Source organism: Cricetulus griseus, chromosome 5, assembly GCF_003668045.3.
Source record: "Cricetulus griseus strain 17A/GY chromosome 5, alternate assembly CriGri-PICRH-1.0, whole genome shotgun sequence".
Lineage (NCBI taxonomy): Eukaryota > Metazoa > Chordata > Mammalia > Rodentia > Cricetidae > Cricetulus > Cricetulus griseus.
The window spans coordinates 8,118,668-8,141,642 of record NC_048598.1 but is presented as its reverse complement, the minus strand read 5'-3'; the positions used below and the strand labels follow the sequence as shown (position 1 = coordinate 8,141,642).

At 46.6% G+C, this 22,975-nt stretch overlaps 1 protein-coding gene across 2 annotated transcripts in view; it reads right to left on the bottom strand.

Annotated features, from left to right (window-relative positions):
* Tgfb2 (transforming growth factor beta 2) overlaps positions 1 to 22,574 on the bottom strand; it is an 81,793-nt gene extending 59,219 nt beyond the window's left edge. The window contains exons 1-2 of one of the 2 annotated variants that reach the window (XM_027418738.2): positions 20,583 to 22,574; positions 7,683 to 7,766 (exon numbers count right to left, since the gene is read on the bottom strand). In XM_027418738.2, the coding sequence (XP_027274539.1) occupies positions 7,683 to 7,766; positions 20,583 to 20,928 (430 nt within the window). In that variant the 5' untranslated portion in view covers positions 20,929 to 22,574. The remainder of the gene's footprint in view (positions 1 to 7,682; positions 7,767 to 20,582) is intronic. The other variant, XM_027418739.2, reaches the window with a different exon arrangement.
* Between the last annotated feature and the right edge of the window lie 401 nt (positions 22,575 to 22,975).

The window sequence follows — 22,975 nt, the reverse complement described above, 5'->3', positions numbered from 1 at the left end:
GAGGTTAATGTGATACAAAGGCTTAATTTATCATGAAGTTCATAGGACATACAAGCCGCAGAAGATCTGGTTCCCTCTAGCAAACTGCTAGGCATGTAAGGACGCCAATCCACAAGGGTAACTAGCCAGAATCTTTGCTGTGGAAAACCTCCACAGACACCTCCAGGAGTGTGAGGACCAGGAGGACAATGAAGGACCCCAAGGCAAGGGAGGGAGGCCTATTTCAGCATTTTTCTGGCAAACATAAATGTCATGCACCACAGCAAGACATGCCTCAGAGACCTGGTACCTCCAGCCATGCCTCTGCTACCAAAAAAAAAAAAAGAAAAAAGAAAAAAAAAAAAACTCATCTCAATCAGAGGAGCAAGTCATTATGAAAATGAAAGAAAGTGACATGTACATCCATCTTTCTAACAGCAACCCACTCAACAGTAAGTTAGTCTCCACCTTAAAAGCTCTTCAGAACTGTACAGACTAGGCCATGGTGTAGACTTAGTTCATATCCATAATATATAGAGAGAGTCTTCAACACTGGGGAAATCTTTCTTTCCCAACTCCTCCACCTACCATGTGACAGGCGGTGTTATTTGTTTAAACTGTTGGCTGTCCTCTTCTGTAGGCTGCTCCTAATGCATCCTTATCTTCCCTTGTGCCCTCTTCTGACCCTTCTAAAATCAGGCTTGGTGGTGTGACTTGCAGAATATGGGTGGGGACTATCACCATGCCTAAGTTAGGTTCACTGAATGGAGAGAGCCCCCAGAACACAGCATAGTCAACTCAGAATAACAGAATAACAATTGCTGTGGGCCATTGGGACTGACAGCAGAGCTTTTGAGGTGGACCTTGAGCTTATAGAATAATACTATGTTTCACAGAGTCCAAACTACCAGAGCCCACCTATACATTCATGTTTACAATCAATTGGCTAAATGTATCTTCTCAATGTACCAACTTTGAAAAATAAGCACTTCATATAACTCTACAATTCTATTCTCCAGCCTCAGAGCTCTCTTGTAGACTATAGGAAGCCTTCCTAGCTGCTTTACAACTCAAGATGGTGGCAGTCAGGCAAGCTCACACAAAAGGACAAACCCGCTTCCAGAAAACAGAAAACACCTCCTGCTGCTGCTGTGTGGCCAAACTATAATCTCAAAGGTCATCTTTCAGGTTGCAAATATCATCTCCCTCTAGAATCTGTCCTTTACCTCCCTAAGCCACGTTAAGCGATTATTTGGCCTCTGGGATGCCTTACTTGAAACCAATCACAGTGTCGACTTTTGTTTTGGTTGTTTGGTTTGGTCTGCCTGTCTTCCTCACTAAGTTCCAGATTCCCTGAAAGTGAGGCCTGTACTAGTTAGCTGTAATTGTTAACTTGGTACAGCCTAGAGTCTCTTGAGAGGACAAGCTCAGTTGAAGAATCGCATAGATCAGACAGGAATGTCTGTAAAATATTGCCTTGATTGTTGACTGATATAGGAGGGCCCAGCCCATTGCAAGTGGCACTATCTATAGTGATTCTGCACTGTGTAAGACTAGCTAAACACAAGCCTGGGAGGGAGCCTGGGAAGCAGCATTCCTCCACGTTACTGCTTCCAGTTCCTGCCTTGGGTTCTTGCCCTCAATAATGGACTGTGATCTGGAAGCCAAATGAATCCCTTCCTCCCCTAAGTTCCTTTTGGCCATGGTACTTGTTACAGCAATAGAAAAGAAACCAGAATAGAGTCCATGCTATATTCCCGCATATGCTGTCTGCAGACTCAATTGATGCTTCTTACTCAGATAAAGGGATGAAATTGGCCTCCCAGTGTGAAGTCTTGCTGTTCAAAATTTAAGATTCAGAAAGCAGAATCCAGCCCAACAGAAATCTTTTTGAGTGGTAAGAGGCATGGCTTTACACATTCCGACTTAAACGCTGACTTTACTATTTAAACTAAGGCACTTCCATTTCAATTTTTTATACTCGGCTCAGCTGGACAGACCCAAAGACTTGAGAGACTAACCTTCTGCTTTGCACAGGGAAAGGGGGACTGCCATTCTTGGAGGCTAAGGCATGGTCACCTCTGAGTGTGTTCAGCTCTCTGTGTCCCTGGCCACCGAGTCAAAGGGGACTATTACTAAACATTACAGCATAGTCCAACAGCTGCCATGTCGTGTTTGTCACTGCAGGATGGGAGACCCAGGGGATATTTTTCACACACAGAGGGCTGCCAAAATGGTTTCCTGCGAGAAGGAAGAAGGTGAGTTACTAATTACCCAGAATTACTAATCAAAAGCAATCAGCAAGATCGCTCAATAGGTATAGGCACTCACAGCCGGGCCTGACAGCCTGAGTGCAATAACCCATCTCACGGAGTAGAAAGGAGAGACCTGACTTCTACACTCAGCGTATAATGTACACTTGTGGCCCCTGCACGCCCCTCCAGGCACCATACATCAAAATAAAGACGGCTTCTGTGTGCCAAATGTTCACGGCACATGCACGCCTGCACGCAGTGCCACTGGGGCATAGATTTCCGAGGCAGCGTTCTTGGAAGATCTCACTCTCGTGCTTTATAAAGATCTTGCTGGACTTCCTGCTTCTGCCTGGGCTACTCTGTGTTCCATTCTGCACTGAACAGCCATAGTGAACCTTTAGTGAAACCACCCTGTCTTCAGAGGACTAGCCATAGCTCTTAAACGGCCAACAGGATCCTGCATGGACTTTTCCTCATTATCTTCCTAATCCCATCTCCTAGGATATTTCTGATCGATCGTCCTAGGACATGCCAGGGACAGTCTGGCTGCTTCCTGTGCAGTGATGCTCCTCCTGCGCAGCCACTCTGATCTCCTTCCAGTCTCTGCTGAAATATTACCTTCTTAAACAACACTTCCATGCCAGGCCATGTGAGAATGTTACTCATCCTTCCCTCTGTCCCCCCAAACCTGATCTACCCATGGTCTCTGGAGCATTTATCAGACTGTGCCTTCTCCTTGAATCCTTAGTACTACTTGTCTGTCATCACCAGAATTACAATCTCCAATGGCAAGGGTTTGCTTCTGTGGTAACCACTTGGTGCCAAGAGAAGACACTGGATAAGTACTGTTGAATGAGTTAGTATCCCTTGAGGAGGTCCTCTCTTTACTTTTGTCTTTCCAAGATTGCTGCAAGTGTGAGACATTTATCTTAGGATTCTATTTGTACCTGTCATTAATGTAGAGATCTTCCCATTTTAAAGCCTTGTGAGAAGGAAAATTAACCCTCTCAGCTACCCTTCTCACACCTCAGTAGTGAGGTAAGTCATGAGAGCAGAACTGGGAAGTTCTCGAAATAGTGCGATGCCCAAGAATAGCAGTAAGAACTGTACTGAAATGTTCCTAGTCCAGGAGAGAATGGAGAGCACGGGGTGGTTCAAAAGCACATCAGAGTCCTGGGAGGCGCAGTGCTGCCCAGGTCCAGTCCCTGCTACACTTCCCGAGAGCTGGTCACAGTCCCACCTGCTTGAAGGAAAATATCATCTGGAGAATGAAAACCTCCGTTATTGGACGCTTAGCTTGGTTCGGACAGTGGAGTTCACATTCCATTCTTGGCTAGATCCAAACCCCATGGAACGTGTCAGGATGGGATTCAAGCCATAACATGGATGTCAGTGTTTTGACCAAACACTATCCTAGGGAATTATACATTAACTTCTGTCTTAAACCTGTCTCATGTACATTAAAAATCAGCTTCGAGGACAACCTTTGGAGGCTGAAGAGATGGCTTGGTGGTTAGGAGTGCTTGCTGCTCTTGCAGAGGAGCCATGCTTGGTTCCCACTGCCACGTAGCCGCTCATAACTGTCGCGATTCCAGTCCCAAGATTCAGGACCCTCTTCTGCCCTCCTCAGGCACGGCATACTCATTGTGTACACACATGTACACAATCTCACACATACAAAACACAAAAGAATCTCCTTCAGAGCCCACAGTTGCCTAGTTGAAGACACCTGAATGAAGGGATTACTCCCTTGTCCGATGTCAAGATGCTGCTCACCTCATGTGCCCAATTCACTTCCCTGTGCACTTATCAAAGACCCTTCCATATGGCAGACAGGGAGCAAGGGTTCTGCATGATCTGTCAGTAACAGATCTACCTCAACGTCTGTAGGTACTTTGGAAATGGGAAAGCACATGGTAAGAACTCTGACTGTGCGGTGGATTTGGGGGACCTCCCTTGCAGCACCAGCTGATCAAACAGAGGCCCCACTGGATCTGAAGCCTTCCACACGGGTGTCTGTGAGTAAACAGACCTGCATCGTCAGAGCGTCCACTGACTCTCACAGCTGCAAACTTGAGTGACGTCAGGAGCACCTGCAGTCTGTTTAGAGTGTGCAGCCTCCCAGATGTGCCCCACCCAGTGCCTTTGACTCCACTGGTCTGGGACAAGCCCAAGGACGCTGCTTTGTAAGATGCCTTCAAGTATACAAACACGTCTGTGCTTGGAATGCCAACTTCAAGGCTTTGTTTTTTAAGTTTTATTTGATTTTATGTGCATGCGTGTTTTGCTCACATGTAGGTTTCCAAACTATGTTTGTGCTCAGTATCGTGGAGGCCAGAAGAGGCATCAGGTCCCCTGGACCTGGAGTTATTGATGTTTGTGAGCCCCTAGCTGGTTACTGGGAACCAAAACTGGGGCCTCTGAAAGAGCAGCAAGGGTTCTTAAAGCACTAGCCATCTCTCCAGCCCTCATCTTTAAATCTTAATGGGGCCACTAAAAGCCTTGCACTAAATCCTTCAGTGAGTTCATTGTTGTGACTGTTCAGCTAGGCATTCACAGAGAGACTACCAGCTATCTCTGCTGTAACCTAAGTCTGGAATTCCAGTTCTTCCTCCCTCCCTCCCTCCCTCCCTCCCCTCCCTCCCTCCCTCCCTCCCTCCTCCCTCTCCCTTCCTCCCTTCTTCTCTTCCTGTTTTCCTCTTGCCTCCTTTTACACAGAGTCTAGCCCAGGCTAGCCTCAAACTCATGATTCTCCTGCTTCTGTCCCCCTAGCGCAGGGATGGTTGACATGAACCTCTGTTCCCAGCTGCCTCTAGAATCAGGCGCTTCCAACCTTTTGACATTGCAAAAAGAAGCTGTCATCTACAAAGTTCACGCTTGGGAAACACACAATTGGATTTTTTAAATTGAGAAACAAAACAAAACAAAACAAAAAAAGCCCTCATAAAGTCTTAAGTGTGTTTGTGTTGGGCCACATACACAGCCACGCCCAGCTATGAGCAGCCTGAGTGATGGACAGGTCTGTGAGAGTCCAGCTTTCACACTGAGGCTGGTCCACCTCACCTTTATGTGTTATTGGGACGATGAATTTAACAGGAGAAAAGAACAGGACTGCTTGAGGGCGAACCAGGTCAGGGTCAGTGTGACCTGCATGTCAGCAGCTCTCCTTTGACCTGGTGAAGAGAGGAAGAGGCGCCCTGCTGGCTACTGCTATCTGTTCCCAGCATCTCCTTGGAATGGAGGGATAGTTCAAACAAAGTGACAGGGAGGCTCTTGAGCTGCTTGACACAGGCTGACTCCACTGAATGCATGTTCAAATCACAGTCTTGAAGAGAGATTCACCCACATCCTGGATGCTTGCACCCAGCACTCACTCACTCAGCTACTATTTCTAAGACAAAAAAAAAAAAAAAAAAAAAAAAAAAAAAAAAAAAAAAAGCAGAGCTCCACTGCACAGAAATCTGCCCTCCCGAGTGTGTGTGTGTGTGTGTGTGTGTGTGTGTGTGTGTGTGTGTACACACACGCTCTTTTGAGACACGGTCTCTCATTGGTCTGGAGTTCACCAATTAGGTTAGAGGGGTCGGAAAGCCTCCCACTATACAGGAACCTAGAAAATCTGTGCCCTCATCTGCACCTTCATCCTCAGAGATGTTCAGGACAATACCAGATTCCCCGAGGAGTGCTGGGGTTTCATATGTCTTCTTCACTAAAGGAAGAGGAAAGCTCTAGACAACTACTAACTGAAAATAACGAAACAGGAGAATCTAAGGAGAAAAACTACTCCAGGAACCAGGAAAGGGCTCAGCCTGCTTGCCGGGCAGAAGGGGAGGGGAAGATTCATAAGGTCATAGGTAAAACAGTTACAGAGTCAATGGGTCTGGCTTCCCGAGGGAGAGGAAAAGCAGGAAGAAGTGAGTTTGGAGCCTGTGGGGAGCATGGAGCAAAGCCAGGTCACACCTGAATTCCAGTGTCAGCTCCACTACCAGACAGTTCTGGGACAAGGACAAGGAACTCACTTCTCCAAACCACAATTTCCTGAAGAGAGAGAGAGAGAGAGAGAGAGAGAGAGAGAGAGAGAGAGAGAGAGAGAGAGAGAGAGAGACTGTCCCCTCAGCCTTCTGTCACCTTCCATCACTAACCCGGATCCTGAGGATGGGTAGTGTGACCTGGGTTAACAGGAACGTGAGGGGTTTGACAGAGGTTTGCCTTTACTCATTGTTTCCATTTTCCCTTCCAAAACACTGGTCAGTGAACGGAAAGAAACAGCACATTTTAACTCTTTGGTTAAGAAAGTGGAATAAAACTAGAAATTCAGAACTTAGAAACCAACTGTAATTTGCTTCATACAAGAACTACCCCAGTACAGATCGAATATTTTACTGTTTTTATTCCCATTGTTTCCCCCAGCCACTGTGAGCCTTTCTATACCAAAATCAAATGATAAACATAAACTCTTAACAGAACTGGGGCTATTGTTTTGCTTTGTACTAGAAAACCCCAGCTTCAGTCACTCTAAGTCATGATAGCTCTTAAGAAGCGAGGCCAGGCATGGCACGGTACAAAATAGGATATCCAAAGAATTAGGCTTTGGCCAGGGTAGTAAAATCATCCCTTTCTATGCAGGACCTTCACATATAATTCAAGAGACCTAACTAACTTGATCTGTTTTTCTCTTCCTGTCCTTGGCGAAGGGACAACTCAGCCATTGAATTCCTTGAGTGTTGGCTTGTTCAAATCTTATATTCTGTGGATTCACGCCCCCAGAACAGTGGTAGGCATTCAGTCAATGCTAATGGAACCAGATGATGTTCCAAATCAGAAAGTAGCAGACATCTGTGGCTTTGGTGACCCCCATTCTAATATGTGCAGCCGAGGGGCTTGTGCTTGGTCTCCAGGTCCAGCTGGTTGAGGGCCTAACCTGTGACAATCCATTTTCTCATGCAACCCAGACATGTCAACAATAAGGCTAGAGATGATGGCACCAACATGACTCTCCCAGGAGCCCCCCTCCATCACTTTAAAGGGGGGAAGGGGATCTCCTTTTATTTTGGTTCAGCACAAGAATCATTAATTGAACAACTACAGTGTGTCAAAAATAGGAATGCAGAACACAAAAACTCTGCAAAAGGGACCTTTCATTAACACCCGAGGGCCCTCCAGAAATGGCTTCTGCATGGATCAAAGGATCAATACTTTAAAGCCCTCTGTAATCCCTGCACACCTGGTAGTCATTCTTGCACGTGGGGCAGTGTGTTACTTCCAAGCTAGTCATCAGCTCTGCTCATGAAACTGACTCGACTAGAAAATCCCAGGCACTCTGATGACTGCTCACCTACAAGCTCTTTTTCAAAATCCTGCCTCCCCTCTGACCAGTTCCCAATGGAGACAGACATAAAAGACTTGGTATCGCCATGTCAAAGTAGGAAGAAAGGGGACAAGTATACTCACCAAGGTACCCACAGAGCACCTGGGACTGTCTGGAGCAAAAGCTGCCCACTGAGCCAGAGGGTGTTGTAACAACTGGGCAGACAGCTAGGAGTTTTAAAAAGCAGTCATTAGCTATTTTACTGAAGACATGCCCAGCCCAGAACTACACTAAGATTCCAAGTAGAAAAGATACTTGCTGGCTAGTCTTACCATCCCCCACACCACCCCTCAAAATCGCAGGCATCCATTAACCAGGGCAGGACATTAAACACTCAAAGGGTTTACTCACACCCCAATTTCTAGTCCCTGATCTCCTGCTATGCCATACCCAGCAGCCCAAGTTGCCCAATGCAATTGTCCTTTTGACATGCTCTAGTAATAAAACAACAATTTACAATTTATATACTGAAATGGGGAAAAGTAATACCTTGAATTATACTAAAGATGAATAAGAAAGGTCTTGACCCCCTTGGACAAAAGAGTCTATTGTTAAGAACAAAGCTTGAGTTTTTGTTTGGCTGGCCTGTTCTTAAAAACCACCTGTCCTCATTTTTCACCCACGTATGAAAACCCTTTCCCATTTGGGTCAGAATTCCAAGGGCCTGCTGATTTAGAGCTATGGGCCTACTATTTCATAAGTCAGCATGTTTTGAAAGAATTAAACGTGTCTTCCTTGGAGCTGGGCTATTCATTTGGACACCCTAAGGTTTCTATGTTTAAAAGAACAGCAACCAGATTTAAATGCTGCTGCTTTATTCTCAGAGAAAGAAAACACACTGAAAAAAAAAAAAAAAAAAAAAACCAAAAAGCCACACATGTATGCAAGCATGTCAAAGGGAAGAGAAACCTCTGTTGAGTGCTCAAAGCAACACCTTTCTTCTCATTAATGGGATCTTTGCATGAGAAGACAGGGATTAAAATCCATTGATTTCCCATGACCTTACCCATGTTTCTGTATGTGCAAGACAAACATGTAACCTCCCTGCCCCCCAAAACGATGCCAGATTTAAAAGACTGGCAGAGAAAAGGCAATTGAGCCATGCGATGCTTTCCATTATCTGGCTGGTGTGGTGACAGAAGCTTCACCTACATCGAGGTCTGGCATGATGACAGTCCTTTTCTAGTGCTTTGCATGGGCCTAGAATCTGTGTGCTTTCTGTTTGCGTGCTTGAATGGGTGTATCTTCTACAGGTAACCAACACCCTTCAGAACGGGCTAGAACCTTTTTTTAACAAGACAAAGACCTCATGGACCCCTCCACACACGTCACTTTAAATAAGACAGGGACAGCCCTTCCCACACTCTGTAACTGACCATCTCCAACAGTCACCCCACTAACAAGTCCCCAGTGACACATGTTCACCCACACGTGGATCTGACTTCCAAGCCAGAGCACTCTTTGGTTCTGGAATGGGGCTCCGAGTGGCCAGTGCGGGCGGGAAAGGTGAAGTCTAGTGATGACCCTTTCACCCACACACGCTGTTGTCATGTAGCTAACATATGCTGCTTCCAGCTGACATCTGCGCCCATATGCCCCCCCCAACCCAGGAAGCAACTGTGCTGTTTACTTTTAGAGTTTCTCCACAGTCTGATAGGGAGAGGGTATCCCTCACCCTGAGTGTAAACAGTTTGTCACAAGATTAGCAAGTTTTCTTGCTCATATCTGACCTGTACAAAGTCACGCTGAAAGTTATCCTAAATAAGAATCTTACGGCATATAATCAGAGATGGGCAGAGATGCAGAGGCAACTGCTTGCTCAGCCTCACTGGCTCTTCTGTGGAATGGCCCTATGCATTTCTTGGGGGGAACCTAAGTCCTTTCCCTGGGAAACAGCACCTTCTTCAGGCCAGCGTGTGCCTTGATAGTGAAGAGATACCATTCTGCCCATTGAACTGGAATGACTGACACTGCCCAAAGCTACCTCGACCTCGGGGACACAGGTGAGAGCCGAGGCAGGGAAGTGCTGCCCTTGAATCCTTAAGTATGCACCTTTGGTTTGCTTCTATTCCACAATGAAGTTGAAATATTAATATCCTTCTTTTCCCTTTTCATTCTGTCCTGTTGCCTTTTGTTTGTTTGTTTTTAAGCAGGGCCACAGTGGGGCTATGAAGAGGACAATAGTGACTTCTGGGGCCACAGAAAGAAGCCCTCCCTGTTTAAGCAACCAACATTCACACATGACTGTATAAGCAATGATACGGATGCACATTTTTGGTTCTTTCAGGTGACTGAAGCTCTGGTGGTCTGTGCACTTTGTGAGACTAGAAAGACGACTAAAACCCCCGACAGAGTCATGTCTTAAGAGATGAGACTGGCCAGAAGAACCTGTATCCTCACAGTGAGAAAGAGGACTGGGAACTGTATGTATAGACTATAAGATGGAGTGTTTTGCATGGATACTTTACAAAGAATCTAAAGACTATGATGCCAATGATGAAAGCTCTGGTGGCTGTTTTAGCCTAGAACTGGTATGACAGAAAGCAGTGTAATGAATCCACTACTTGCAAAGAGATACTTTTTCTTTAATCTAGCTGGTTGCATAATCTTGAGGGACCCTGAGGTTTAGCCAAAGGCCCTTGTAGATTCTGAGCGGGAAAGAATCAAAATAGTAGTTTTCAAATTTGACTGTGCCCAAGAGTCCCCTCTGGTGCAGGTGAAGAATGCAAGCCTTCTTCTCTCTCCTGGTTATCACTCACAGTTATACAAAGGGTTCTTGAAACCTGGTTCTGGGCAAAGAGGTCAAGAGCTCCCAGAGGACAAACCACCTGGGAATACTGGGTAGCACTTGTTGAGTGTCATTGAATGGCACCTAAAACTCTCAATCAGGGCTGAAGAGATGGCTTGATAGCTAAGAGCACTGGCTACTGTTGCTCAGGATCCGGGTTCAGTTTCCAGGCTCAAAACTGCCCTCCAACTGCACATGGTACACAGATGTACATGCAGGCATGCTCATACACATAAAATAAATATATCTTTTCAAAAGTCTCAATAAACTTCCTGTCAAATTAGCTCCTGAAAAATCCCCACACGGTCCCCACACAGTATCTCTCTTTCAGTAAGAATAATTGCACAACTGGGTGCTACCTTTTCCTCACCACACTAAACTACAAGGACTTTCAACTGTTCTCAGAATGTTCCTACGACTATTACAGGGAAAGAGAAGGCTGGAGTTTGACTCATGGTCTTCCTTCTGTAGCATGAACACACATGAAATGAGAGCTGGTTGTACACCCACTATTTCCTGACTGACGGTGACATTTTCTGAGAGTGGGATTCTCTTGGACTATGTCCCTCTCTAAGACAGAGTAGTGCCCACCACCCCCATCTACAGAAACAGAAGAAAAGTGGCATGTCAGGGCACAGTTCCCTGAGGCCTGCCTAGTGACTTCAGCTAACACATTCAACAACCTAGCAACCTGATGAAGAGGTGAGGGGATGTACACTGTCAAATCAGCAAGGTTTGTTGCGGTTGTTGTTGTTCATTTGTTTGTTTTCGAGTTTCAAGATGCCTCGGATATAAACAGGATGGTGAAAGACAGGAGAACCCAGGGTTTCACAGACATCTCTACATGTGGTCCTTACTGTACCAGTGCCTGGAGTGAAGTCTACGGTTTAGATCTGGTGCTGTCCCACCGCTTCCAGACCAGGGAGAAACTCGGAAGGATTCCTTCCGCCATGCCTATTCTCAACTTCCAGAGCGGCAAATGCCAAGGGATAGACTTGGATGTGGGAAGATACACTAACAGAGAGACATCCCAGGGGACAGTTTCCTCAATAAAGCCTCTTCCTCTGCAGAGAAATGGCCTTTATCTGGGACTGCTCTTTTCTTCATCTGCCCTAGGGTCAGAGTACACCGTCTACACTTTTCAGGACTTTCTGAGCTAGCTGCTCCATTGCAGAACTTCGTTATAAATCAAGTAGAAATGATTTCAGTGTGACCATGAAGACGTCAAAGCAGAAGTGAAAATGAGATTGATTAGTGGATGAACTATGAGTGGCCCTCTTAAAAAAAAAAAAATTCCCCAAATGGAAAAATGACAAAGTCCTGCCACATCTGGTGCAGACAGAATAATCGGTGATAAATTTGGTCTAAGCAGCACTGAAATTACCAACAATGAAAACAGTCCAAAGCTTGAGAATTAAATTGCATTTCTCAGAATATTCCCACTTACGTTTTGGCAACAATAAATATCCCTGTGCTGTTAAAAATCCACCAAGAAAAACTACCAGGTGATTTTGACGCTGTTGCTCTCAGGTGGAGTGACGGGAGAGCTCACCAGTCCTGTTTCTTGGGCCAATTGGATCGTTCTTGTTCACAAGCAGGAAGGAAGGAGTGTTCTATGGCAGCCTGAGGTTATGAATGGATGGTGATCTGTGAACTGGCTTGTTGGGACAGAAGTGGTGTTTGTCAGTGTGCTGTGGGCGAGACAGGGAAAGGCACGTGAACAGAGCCAGGATCCAAGTCATGGCATTTTTCTTTTTCTTTAGTGAGACTGGTAAGATCCTGTTGCATTTCCTGCAACTAATATCACGAGAGAGAAGTTCTCACATAGTTACTCCATGACTGTGCCTTCAGATCTGTGGAGTCTCCTCTTCAGGAACAACCTGCCTCTTAATTACCAGTGAGGAAAGAGCCAGGAAGGCCTGAGGCAGCAGAGACACTCTCCCTGGGAACAGAGTTGCATGGAGCCGGCTAGTGTGAAGGAAAACAGCTGCCTGCCGAGGCTTGGAAATGCATTCAAACTATTTTCAGACGGTTTGGGCTTCACAACATCCACAGAGGATTTTCCATCTGCCTTTGGTTTCTCAAGTCATTGTGGCTGAGGAAAAATCCTAGCCAAACATTTCTAACTTATCAGGCCTAACGAATCCTAATGCTGTCTGAGAGAATGAAGAGAAGGTGGCAGTCCACAGGACAGGGCTTGCCCAGCTCTGTGATGCTTCCCCTCTTTCCAAAAGACCTAAACCCAGTCAATTGCCTCATGAAGAGCAGTTTTCTGGCAACATCGAAGTGGTGTCCCTGGGCTGCCCTAAGAAATCCAGGGTTCAAATTCACAGAGGAAACATCATACAGGCTACTCTTAACCAAGACCAGAGTGCTCAGAGTGGGTGCCCCTTGTTTGGGTTTGTTTGTCCTCCTCAGATCATTTGGGGTAACTCCTGAGAAGTCCCTTCCAGCCCTCGAACCTAGCTTCCTCCTTGAGACTTCCAGGCTCTAAGCTCCTTCACTGGCTGTAGCCTTCATATGTGATAATTCAGGGTTAGGACAGAGGTAGTCTCTGGTCAAAGTGTGTCTGCCATGTTTAACCATGGCTGCCTCACCTGCTCACCTGGTTAGCGCTCTCTCCACATGTCTTGCTTCCTTCTTCTCAAGGTTCTCACTAGGGGAGTTGGGACAGATCACCACTGTGAGGAGGTAAAACCTGGCCCTAAGGGCCAGAAGCAGTTGTGGTAGGTGTTCTCATCACATGTGCGGTACCCATGATTCACAACGCTAGCTTAGCTGTTATTTTCTTCATGATTACACACTGAGAAACTGAGGTCCAGGCAGGTGAAGAAACAGGAACTCATGCTACAAGGCCAGTAACAGCAAAGGCACACTTTGATGTCAATGTCACAGTTCTGAAAGCCAATATCAGAAGGCCATGTTATCAGTCAAGATGGGACCCCGTTTTTCCAGCCTCCACTTCCCTTCTCTTTGGAGCAATCTCCTTCCATCTACTCTCTTGCTTCTACTTATTGGATCTGGCTAGCTCTAAAGCTCAGGCTCATTCTGCCTTCCCAAATCAATGAATTCTGCGAAAGCATCGTAAAATGTTTGGGAGGGGTTGCAATACAGGTCAAAAGCAAGGACCTGATAAATCATAATTTTTCTATCAACCAAGAGCACAGATAAAAGTTGAACATTTTGAAGGGGGACAAGCCCCCAGTTCTGTGCAATCTGCAGAGATCCATTTGCTTTTCTGGGATAATATTCTGAACTTGCAAATGCAATTCTCCGCAGACTGACCAGTGATGCCTGCAATTCTAGCACCTAGGAGCTAAAGCAGCAAGAGAAAGAGTTCAAGGCCAGCCTGAATTGCATATCCTAAGGTCTGGCCTGCATATTAAGACCCCCATATTTACCAAGCAAACAAGAAAAGTAGTAGTGTCTGTTTCCTGGGTCTGTGTATTAGGGCCACTATTATCATCAGAGAGCAAACCCTTCATTTTTGGAACCTATTGTGGATACCCTGACATCTGTATCCTCAGATGTCAAAGTGGAAATGCTAGGCCAACTTCACAGGGTGACTTATGAAGATGAAATGAGGCCCATGTAAATATTTCAAGCCAAGTCTGGCACAAAGAAGGGCCCAGTGAAGGTTTACTTTCTTCTTGTCCACATCATTATAATTCCCTAAAAGTACAGAACCAGGAAAGGAACCTGTGCTGCCTCAGCCAGAGACACTGAGTCCTTTCTCCCCTGATGTTTAAGGGGAGCAGCCTTCATCTCCAGGTTTCCTGGTGCAGGTCATCTTGCTCAAGAGGCAATGCTCACTCACTGGACACTTACCGAGCAAAGACAATGTGCTAAGACAGAGAGGAATCAGGGCAGCTACAAAACCAACTGAGCAAAACAGTGAAAGGAGACAGAAATAACAAATAAACAGCGGGGTCGAGATCTTGGGGTGCAGAAGAAGAGCAGAGCTTTCTAGACCTTAAAGGGTCTAGAGTCCTAACTTCTTAAGAGAGCTGAGGCCTAGAGGCCACCTGAGAAACAAGCAGAGGGAACAAGGGAACTGGACCCACTGGGTGAAGCTTCTACAGAATGATGTGGGGATGCCAAGACATCCCAAGACATTAGCAGTGGTACCCGGGCGTCACATTTAAATACCGCTAAAACCCATGCTATCTCATAACCAGTGGAGCACTAGAATAACTGGACTAATTGCCCCTTTCAAGTGGTGTGTGAAACAGGGGTACATCTAATGTCAATGGCATTTGCAAGTCAGTGAATAATGAACGACATGCAAGGGCCTACTAAGTGCCAGAAGCTGCCTGGGGCTTCTTCACACATAATACTTGTGCAATCTGCTCAAGCAGGCGGCTCAGTGTAGAAATGTGAAGGTCTGCCATATCTCACAAACACTGCAAGGTGCTAGACAGAGCACAACGGCGGTTTGAACACCCTACAGAGGGATAACCACCATCTTGAGGGGCAAGGGGCAATTGGATTGGAAGCCAGGAGTCAAGGAGGGTTTGATGGTCAAGGCCATCCAGCCCCACACTGGAAGCATGGTGTTGAGAGAGTACAGACAACCCTCTTCTGGCTTCCAGAGGTTAGAAAAGAGACACCCACCACCCAAGGCAGCTGGAGGTTAGAGCAAGACACACATTTCTTCTAAACAAAAGGTGGAAGTAAACCTTGCGGTCTAAACAAGCCCATCCCAGAATCCCTGACATGTTATTAAATGTAAATTAAAATACCTAGAGAACAATGAATTCCTGGGTTAAATACTATCTCTGTTTAAAATATATTAAAGAGCGGAACACGAGCACACCAGATGCTTTTAAAAATGACAACAGAAACATCTGTTTATCTCAGCCCAAGCCACATTTCGTCAGGCTGCTGGGAATCTGCAAAGTGGATTCCTTGCTGAGGCTGAAGGACAGACCGGAAATGCGAGAAGACAGCAGAAAGGGCTGCTCCAGGCAGGCACCTGCTTGCTGCTCACCTCGCTTGGGAACCTATGAAGGAGATGGCAGGAGCTATGGGGAACGACCTGGGCCTTCTCCCAGGTTCCTCCACCCTGCCTTCCCGAACCTTCTAAACTTCAGCCTCAAGTGTGTTGTAATCTCCGGGCAAAGGCCCCGGAGTCACTGACCTCCTCGATTCTAACCCAGATCTGACGTGGGGTCAGTAGTGAGTCATTAGCCCTTTTTTTTCACATCTCCACTTCCTCTAGGAAAAACGATTTGTCATCCTTTCATATCTTTACACGGAAGGTGCTTGAGGACGTTACATCAGCATCTTTCCACCAAGAAGACAACTTTCAAAACCTGCGCCTCCTCGCCTTGACCACGGGAGGCGCTGTGGAGACCCAGAGGTGCAGTTAAGTGGACCACACCTGCTCTTTAATCTTGGGGAACCCCAGCCTTTAAAACATGGAGGTCTACTCAGGAGAGGGGCAGCCTCACTTGGCAACAAAAACTACCTTCCTGTTTCAGCTATAAACCATGTTTTAATTTGAGGTTCCTCTCACCTAGTCTGCAGAGTAAAAATGCAGGAAATCTTGAAGGAGGGGCATGCAGAGGAACTCAAGCGTAACCACAGTTAGGCATTAGAGGTAGTGCTGGCCACAATGCAATAAAAAGAGGGAATTAAAGTCTGGCCTGTTGTGCATTAATAACAGTCATTATGGAAGTCAAGAGGTCCAAGCCAGTCTTTCTCTCCAACCCCCCCTCCCCTCTCTGACACATATTCATATATAAACATACACAGACAACCTTTCATGAGAGAATATAAAAATAAATCCTCTGTGTTCTGCTAATATTCTCCTCCATTGGGCAGCTGGCCCAATAGACCAGCAATCTGTACATAGAAAGACAGATTCATGAATTGAATACTAAGTCACATTCCCCAAAACCATCATGTCATTGGTATTCATTCTACAGCCCACAATTTCACTTGGAAAATTACAGGGGTACCAGAAAAGGAGAACTGCTTAGCATTAAATGTTTAGCCTTCATGTGAAAGAATTACAAAGGAAACCTAGCTGTGATTTTTTCCAGGCCATACATACTTCAGGCCACCTAATTCTAGGAGACAGAATAAGACACCGTTGGCTCGCTACTTCCTTCACTTGCCCCGGCTACAGATTCCGCTCTTCATTAACACAAATGGAAAATCCAATATGATTCCTCTATTATTTTTTCTATTTGTTGACTGGCATCTTACTGATATTGACAAGTATTCCTAGCAAATGAGGGACCAACCCGGCCACAGAAGGTGAATGAATGGGAAACTTGACTGTCTCTAACATAGGAGCGTCAATATCACAGTCATAAAGTATATGCCACACACAATAGCCTAATCCATATTCTATTCCAATTATTCTCTATCTTATGATTTCATTCTATTATCTTTTCATCATAAAGATACTTTATTGTTGCTATTACTTTTAAAATAGTATGAGGAGCAGAATTCAGCAGCCCAAGCTAAACGCCAGGGAACTGTGGCTTCCCACCATGGGCACCATTGAAATTTGAGTCTGGATAATTCTCCGGTATATGGAGAAGTTGGATAGACTGCCTTCTTCATTGTGATAGGCTAGAAATATCCCTGGATTCCATCTAATGAAGACCAGAAGCAGCAACACCCCACCCCAGGACAAGGAAAACTATTTTCAGACATTGTCAGTTGTCACAACAGAAGCAGGAGAGGAAAGGGCGGGATACAACCCTGCCAGAGTTAGACCCATAACGTGTGCCTGCTTTGCTGTGAAGAAAGCACAGAGGAGAGCCAAGCATGTGGTGAATTTCTCAAGTCCCAGCACTAGGGAAGGCGAGGCCAGAGGGTTTTGAGTTGGAGGATGACCTAGACTATATGACAAGTTTTAAAGCCAGCTTGAGCTATATCATGAGGCCCTACCTTAACAAACAGAGGTTGGGATACAGCCCAATGGTGGGTTCTGCTTCCTTGAAATACAAATTCCTCAGACTTAAAACAAACAAAAAATAAACAAAAGGAAAAACTACTTCCTTGTCCCCACCATGTCTCTACAGATTTGAGTATCAATTTAGATTCTTCTTAAATGCAACAGAGTCAAATTTCCAGAATTTCTAAAGCCTTGCACAGCGCCTTTTGAGTAGCTGCACCTTGAACTTCAAAGGTCAAAGTGCTCACCATCCACTAATTTCTGCTGGGCCAGCAATCAGTAAACTACAGCCCAAATCCACTTCGAGTCTTAAACTAACAGTATGTGAAAAGATCAATATGAAGAAATTCAAAACTAATCAGATCTCTTCTTTAAATGTTGACATAGTATTATTTATACCCCCATAAATACATTCTTGGCTAAAATTCATTCTAGGAGCTTGGCACCTGGCCAGTTCTATTAATATCTACTTTATTTATATAGCACACTTGGCCAAGGATAATATTTAAGACAAAGTATGCCTGAGGGCATATACAATATCTCTTATATTTTCACTTTTAAATCTCCACATTGCTAAAAATAATGAGTTTGAACTTTATAAAATGTCCCACCAAGGGCTATCAACCATCTCTAGTGATATATAGTCACCAAGTCTAATTAGGGCGTATTTGTAATACTTGAGTTGAAGTCACTCCCTGAACACTAATAAGTTGGTGGATGGAAAAAAGAAAAGAAAAAAGAAGCGGTGATCTTTCCCATGCCTTCCTCCATGCACTTATGGCCCCTCTTCAGAGTCACTGCAAGACATAACAGGTACACACCCTCCTTTGGGGCACCACAGTGACAGCCGAAGGCGCCAAAGGGGAAAAGCTGGCATATAAGGCAGCCATAGCTACATTTCCAGTTTTCTTTGCTTTAAAAATACAATGGAATGATTTTCTTTCTTTTCTTCTTCCTTTTTTTTTTTTTTTTTTGGAAGCTCTCACTATATTCCAGGACTTTCTAGTCCTGGAAAATCAGTTAACCTACTTTCTATAAAATTATCCACAGTCCCTGTGCAGTTGTGTTGAATCTACTATTAATATGACATTCTACCCCTAAGAGTCTACACTGGACACACAGTGTCTCAAATCTCTGTTTCTCATGTGAAAATACGATGGCATTTGTGTGTATAGTGTGTGTGTGTGTGCACATGCACATGTGTGTGGTTTTTAGGCTTTCATGTATTTGGAGGTTCAGTGATGGACTAGAGATGAGAATCCACGCGTTAATCTTAGACGGCACTGTCAAATCCTCCTGAGAACCTGGGAATGTTTCTTCTTTGCTCATGACCATGGTCCTGGGTTGTCTGCTCACCTTTATCCATCAGACTGAAGTGCTACCTCTCTCCACACGCAGGCGATGTGAGACTGTGTCTTCTTTCTTTGCAAACATCCTAGCAGCTAATTTGAGCCTTTGCATGTAAACACCAAAGGAGGAGTTACTGACCCCATATGACATACCTGTCTGTCAGCCCGAATATTAGTGGAATCAACACACACATGCAGGAGAAAGCTAACTGACGCAACCCTTTGCTCAGCCTCAATGGTTCTGGACTAATTAGAATGCACTCTCTTCCCTAGCCATGCTGTGGCTCCGCCCCAGATAGAAAGCCTTATTTCCCAGGGGCTGAAAAACAGGGTGGTGTAAGTGTCACCACTGTGGTGGTAAGAGCCATAATTATAATAATAAAATTACCCTGCTGGGCAGGGTTCCCTGCCTCTGTAACTCTATGAAACAGCAAGAAAATCTACAGGGTAAGAAAAGTGACCAGAAAGAGGGCGGGTAGACACATGGGTAGGCACTCTGAGGACACCAAGTACAAGACAAGGCAAGTCGAATAGCGATGGCTCGTCAAACTAAAAATAAATATTAGAAGAGAAAAGCACAACCCTGCAATTCTAACTTCTGGGATAAAATTACCAAGATGGCTGCATTATCTATTTAGGCAAGACACCGACTTCACTCACAAAGGCAGCCATCGAGGATATAGGCATGAAAAGGGGAGGAGAGAAAGGATCAGCCAATGAAAAGTTTACGACGGGGACTTGGAACACAGGGATGCTGAAGTTTTTATTTTTCTTTTAGTGTTTCTTCCTGGTGTTTAACCCTCTCAGGTAATCACTCAGTGCTCTTGCTGCTGCAATCACAATCTCTCTTTCTCCCCGCTTCTCTTCTCCCAACAGCACTGCTTCCCTTCCCCCCAAAGAGCACCACAATAAATCACTGCTACTGTATGCCAGCTGTTTTGAGGACAATGCTCGCAGGGAAACAGGGTGAAGATATTTAAAAAAAAAAAAAAAATCAGCTGTCTTTCCTAAACTCGATCTCGGAATGCTCAAGTGTCTCCGCTGCTTAAGAAAGTGCAGGAGCAGAGTTCAAGGTTGAAAAAGATATCGGAGAATCCCCCAAGAAAAACGTCCTGCTCTCAGCCTAGTAAGGGCCAGCTAGAGAAACGGAACGGGAAGTGAAAGCGACTCAGCCCAGTTAGAACCGTATTTACCCTTTCTACTCTCCACGTGAGGTCAGAAAAGGACTTGGCTACTCGGTTTTGCGAGGGGAGGGGGTGTGAAAACACCCAGAGAGAGCCATAGTAGATCGAGGATTTAAGGGGTTTTCAGTCGTCGTCCCCCCCCCCCCCAACACCCCGCACGAGCGCCCGCAATCCCGCTTGGTGCTGGTGATGCTGACATTCTTAGGGCAGTGAGAAACAATAGCGAAAGCTTGGGGAGCCCCCAAATAGGTCAGCACTGAAAGGGGTGCCTTTGGGAAGGCTAGTTCGGAGGCACTTCTTTTTTAACTCTTTGCGCACCGGTTGGAGGACACCCCTACCCCCACCCCACGCCAACCCAGCAAAGAAAACAGGTCTACCACTGTCCCCTAGCCTAAAGTCATCCGGGAAGCACTTTCTTTTTGACAGAAGGGACCTGACTCCCTAGTTGGTGGACCAGGGAAGAGGGAGAAAAATCAAAGGTCTTTAAAAAGGACTGGGGCGTTTGGGGAAGGGAATTATAGAGAAAAAAAATTAAAACAGAAGGTGAAGATTTGTAAAACTGCGGATCTCCATCCCGCGACTGGAAAAGACGTGGAAGGAGCGAGGGACAGAATGGAAAGGGGCCGATGGGGACCTGGGGACCTGGAGAAGAAAAGGCGGACGCCTATGGCTGCTGTGGTTCTGGGGAGCTCCGGGCCAACCTCACACTCGGGGATGGAAAAGGCGAAAACCACGGAAACTGTACTTACTTTCGGAGGGGAAGTGAGACGGCATGTCGATTTTATAAACCTCCTTAGCGTAGTACTCTTCATCGCTCCGCTCTCGCTCGCAGGCAGCTGCCCTCCGGCTTGCCTTTTCCTGCAGTAAGTCCCTGGTACTGTTGTATATGGAAATCACCTCCGGGGGGACCTCGTCCGGCTCAGGGTAGTCTTCCGGGGGGCTGGTGAGCTTCAGCTTACTCAGGATCTGCCCGCGGATGGCTTCGATCCTCTTGCGCATAAACTGGTCCATGTCGAGGGTGCTGCAGGTAGACAGGCTGAGCGCCACCGGGACCAGATGCAGGAGCAAAAAGGTTCTCAGCACACAGTAGTGCATGTTTCTAAAAGGTGGAATCGTCGCTGGTGTTGTTGTTTAAAGTAAGAAAAAATATATATATAAAGAAAACAGTAATTCTCAAAGCGGGTCAGGTAAAGTTTGTTTTTTTTGTTTTTTGTTTTTCTTTTTTAATGCGAAACTTTTGCAAAGCAATCGAAAGTCAATGCCCAATAGAAAAACGTCCCTGGCTGGGATTCCTTTAAAAAAAGAAAATGCAACGCGTTCCCAACGTGGAGATATTACTATGCGATGCTCAAGGGTGGGGGTGGGGGCTCTCACTTTAGGGAGTAAGAAAGGTTTGTTTTTTCCCCTGGAAGGGAGGGGGTGAGTGGCTCTGAAGTAGAAATAAACTTAAAAGAAAGAAATGGAGTTCAGTGTGTCAGGCTCGGGTGCGGAGTGGCGGATCTGAACTCGGATCCTTCGGCCAAAAGGGAAGAGACGAGAAGGTCCTGGGGCTGGGAGGAGGTGCTCAGGGCCGCGGGGAGAGCGGAGCCGCGGCCGGGGCTGCGCCGGGCTCTAACTGAGATGTTCAAAGACCGAGCGGCTCGGCCCTGCCTTCCACACGTGTGTGGATGAGTGTGCGTGTGGATGTGTGCGCGCGTGCGTGTGCGCGCGCCGAGGGCGAGCCTGGCGAGCCGCGGGGAGGCAGATGCGCCCCGGCGCAGCTCACTCGGGGACTCGGTGAGGGTACTGTCCGCCCCGGAGTTCCTCCGAGGTCGGAGCAGGCAGCGACGATCCTGCTCCTGTGGCCGCGCTGTGGCCTACACCCGGCCGGGTCGCTCCACGTTGCAGCCGCCGCTGATGCCTGCAAAGGGGGCTAGCCTCCAGCTCCGTCCTGCAGATCCTGCTCCTCTGGCTCCAGGCGGCCACGGGGCGACAGAAACCGGCCACCTTCTTCACCCCCTGTGGAACAACACCGCCTCCTGGGCGCGTCGGCCGCGGGGCGCCACGGAGACTCGCACCCTTCCCCAGCCTCTCCTGGCTTCCAGCAAGTTTGCACTTTCTCGGTTAGGGTAAGAAGTACCTTGCGACCCTAAAATAGACCTCTGCTGAGACCGACTCCTCTCTGCAGCCGGGTAGCTCCAGAACGGCTCCTTAAACCCTAACGCTTCTGCTCCTCATCCCTGTCCCCTGCCCCGGGGCTCAGCTCTCTGCTTGTTCTCTCACTCTCACGCCCTGGCTCTCTGGCCGGCAGCTCCAGCAGCTCCGCTCCGAGCAAACCTTCTGCTGCCAGCAGATAACATCACGATCCTGCCCGGAGCAGAGATTTATAAGTGCTCCCCAAACCACGTGTTTGCCTTCAACAAAGTGACGCGCTAGGATTACAGTCAGAAGTCCTCTGTTACTAAGACCACGAGCTCTCGACCGTTGAGGGGGTGTGGAAAGGGGGACGGCCCGAGGAGGAGGGCGACTGGCAAGAGAGATCCGCAGCAGTCACAGTCTGTGATCTCCGAGGGACAGGCAGCTAAGCATCTCCTTTTTACACGGTGGGGCTCATTCATTCGCAGGCTCCCTGATTTTTATTGGTCTGTTTACAACCTAGCCTTCTGTTTGTGAACTAGCAAACTAGCTAGCGGAAACAGATGCACCTCTCCCCCCCAAAGATGCTCTGTTTTACTGCTCTGAATAAAGGAATCACTGCCTTCCTCCTGTGAACCCGCTTCTCGCATGGCTCGGTCCTTTCTTCCTAGACAGGTATTATCTCCCCCCCCCCTTCATTCTATCCGCAGCAAACACACAGGAAACCTGGATTTTAGATGTTGGATGTCTACTGTTCCACAGTACTCACAGGCTGACATCTTCTACACACCGACCCCGATGGACACCAGAGTCATTCTTGCCACTTCGCCTCTTCACCTTTAGTCAAAGTCAACATTTCAATTTTAGCAGTGACTCTGTGCCCACACTGACTAGACACATAATTTAAACTGGAAACTCTGTGTTCCCCTCAAAGTCGACATCTCTGTATCATTTACTGGTTCAGTCACTTCCTAGTTGAAAACGAACCAAGCCTGTAGGGATGCATGCGGTAGACGTGTGGGAGGGA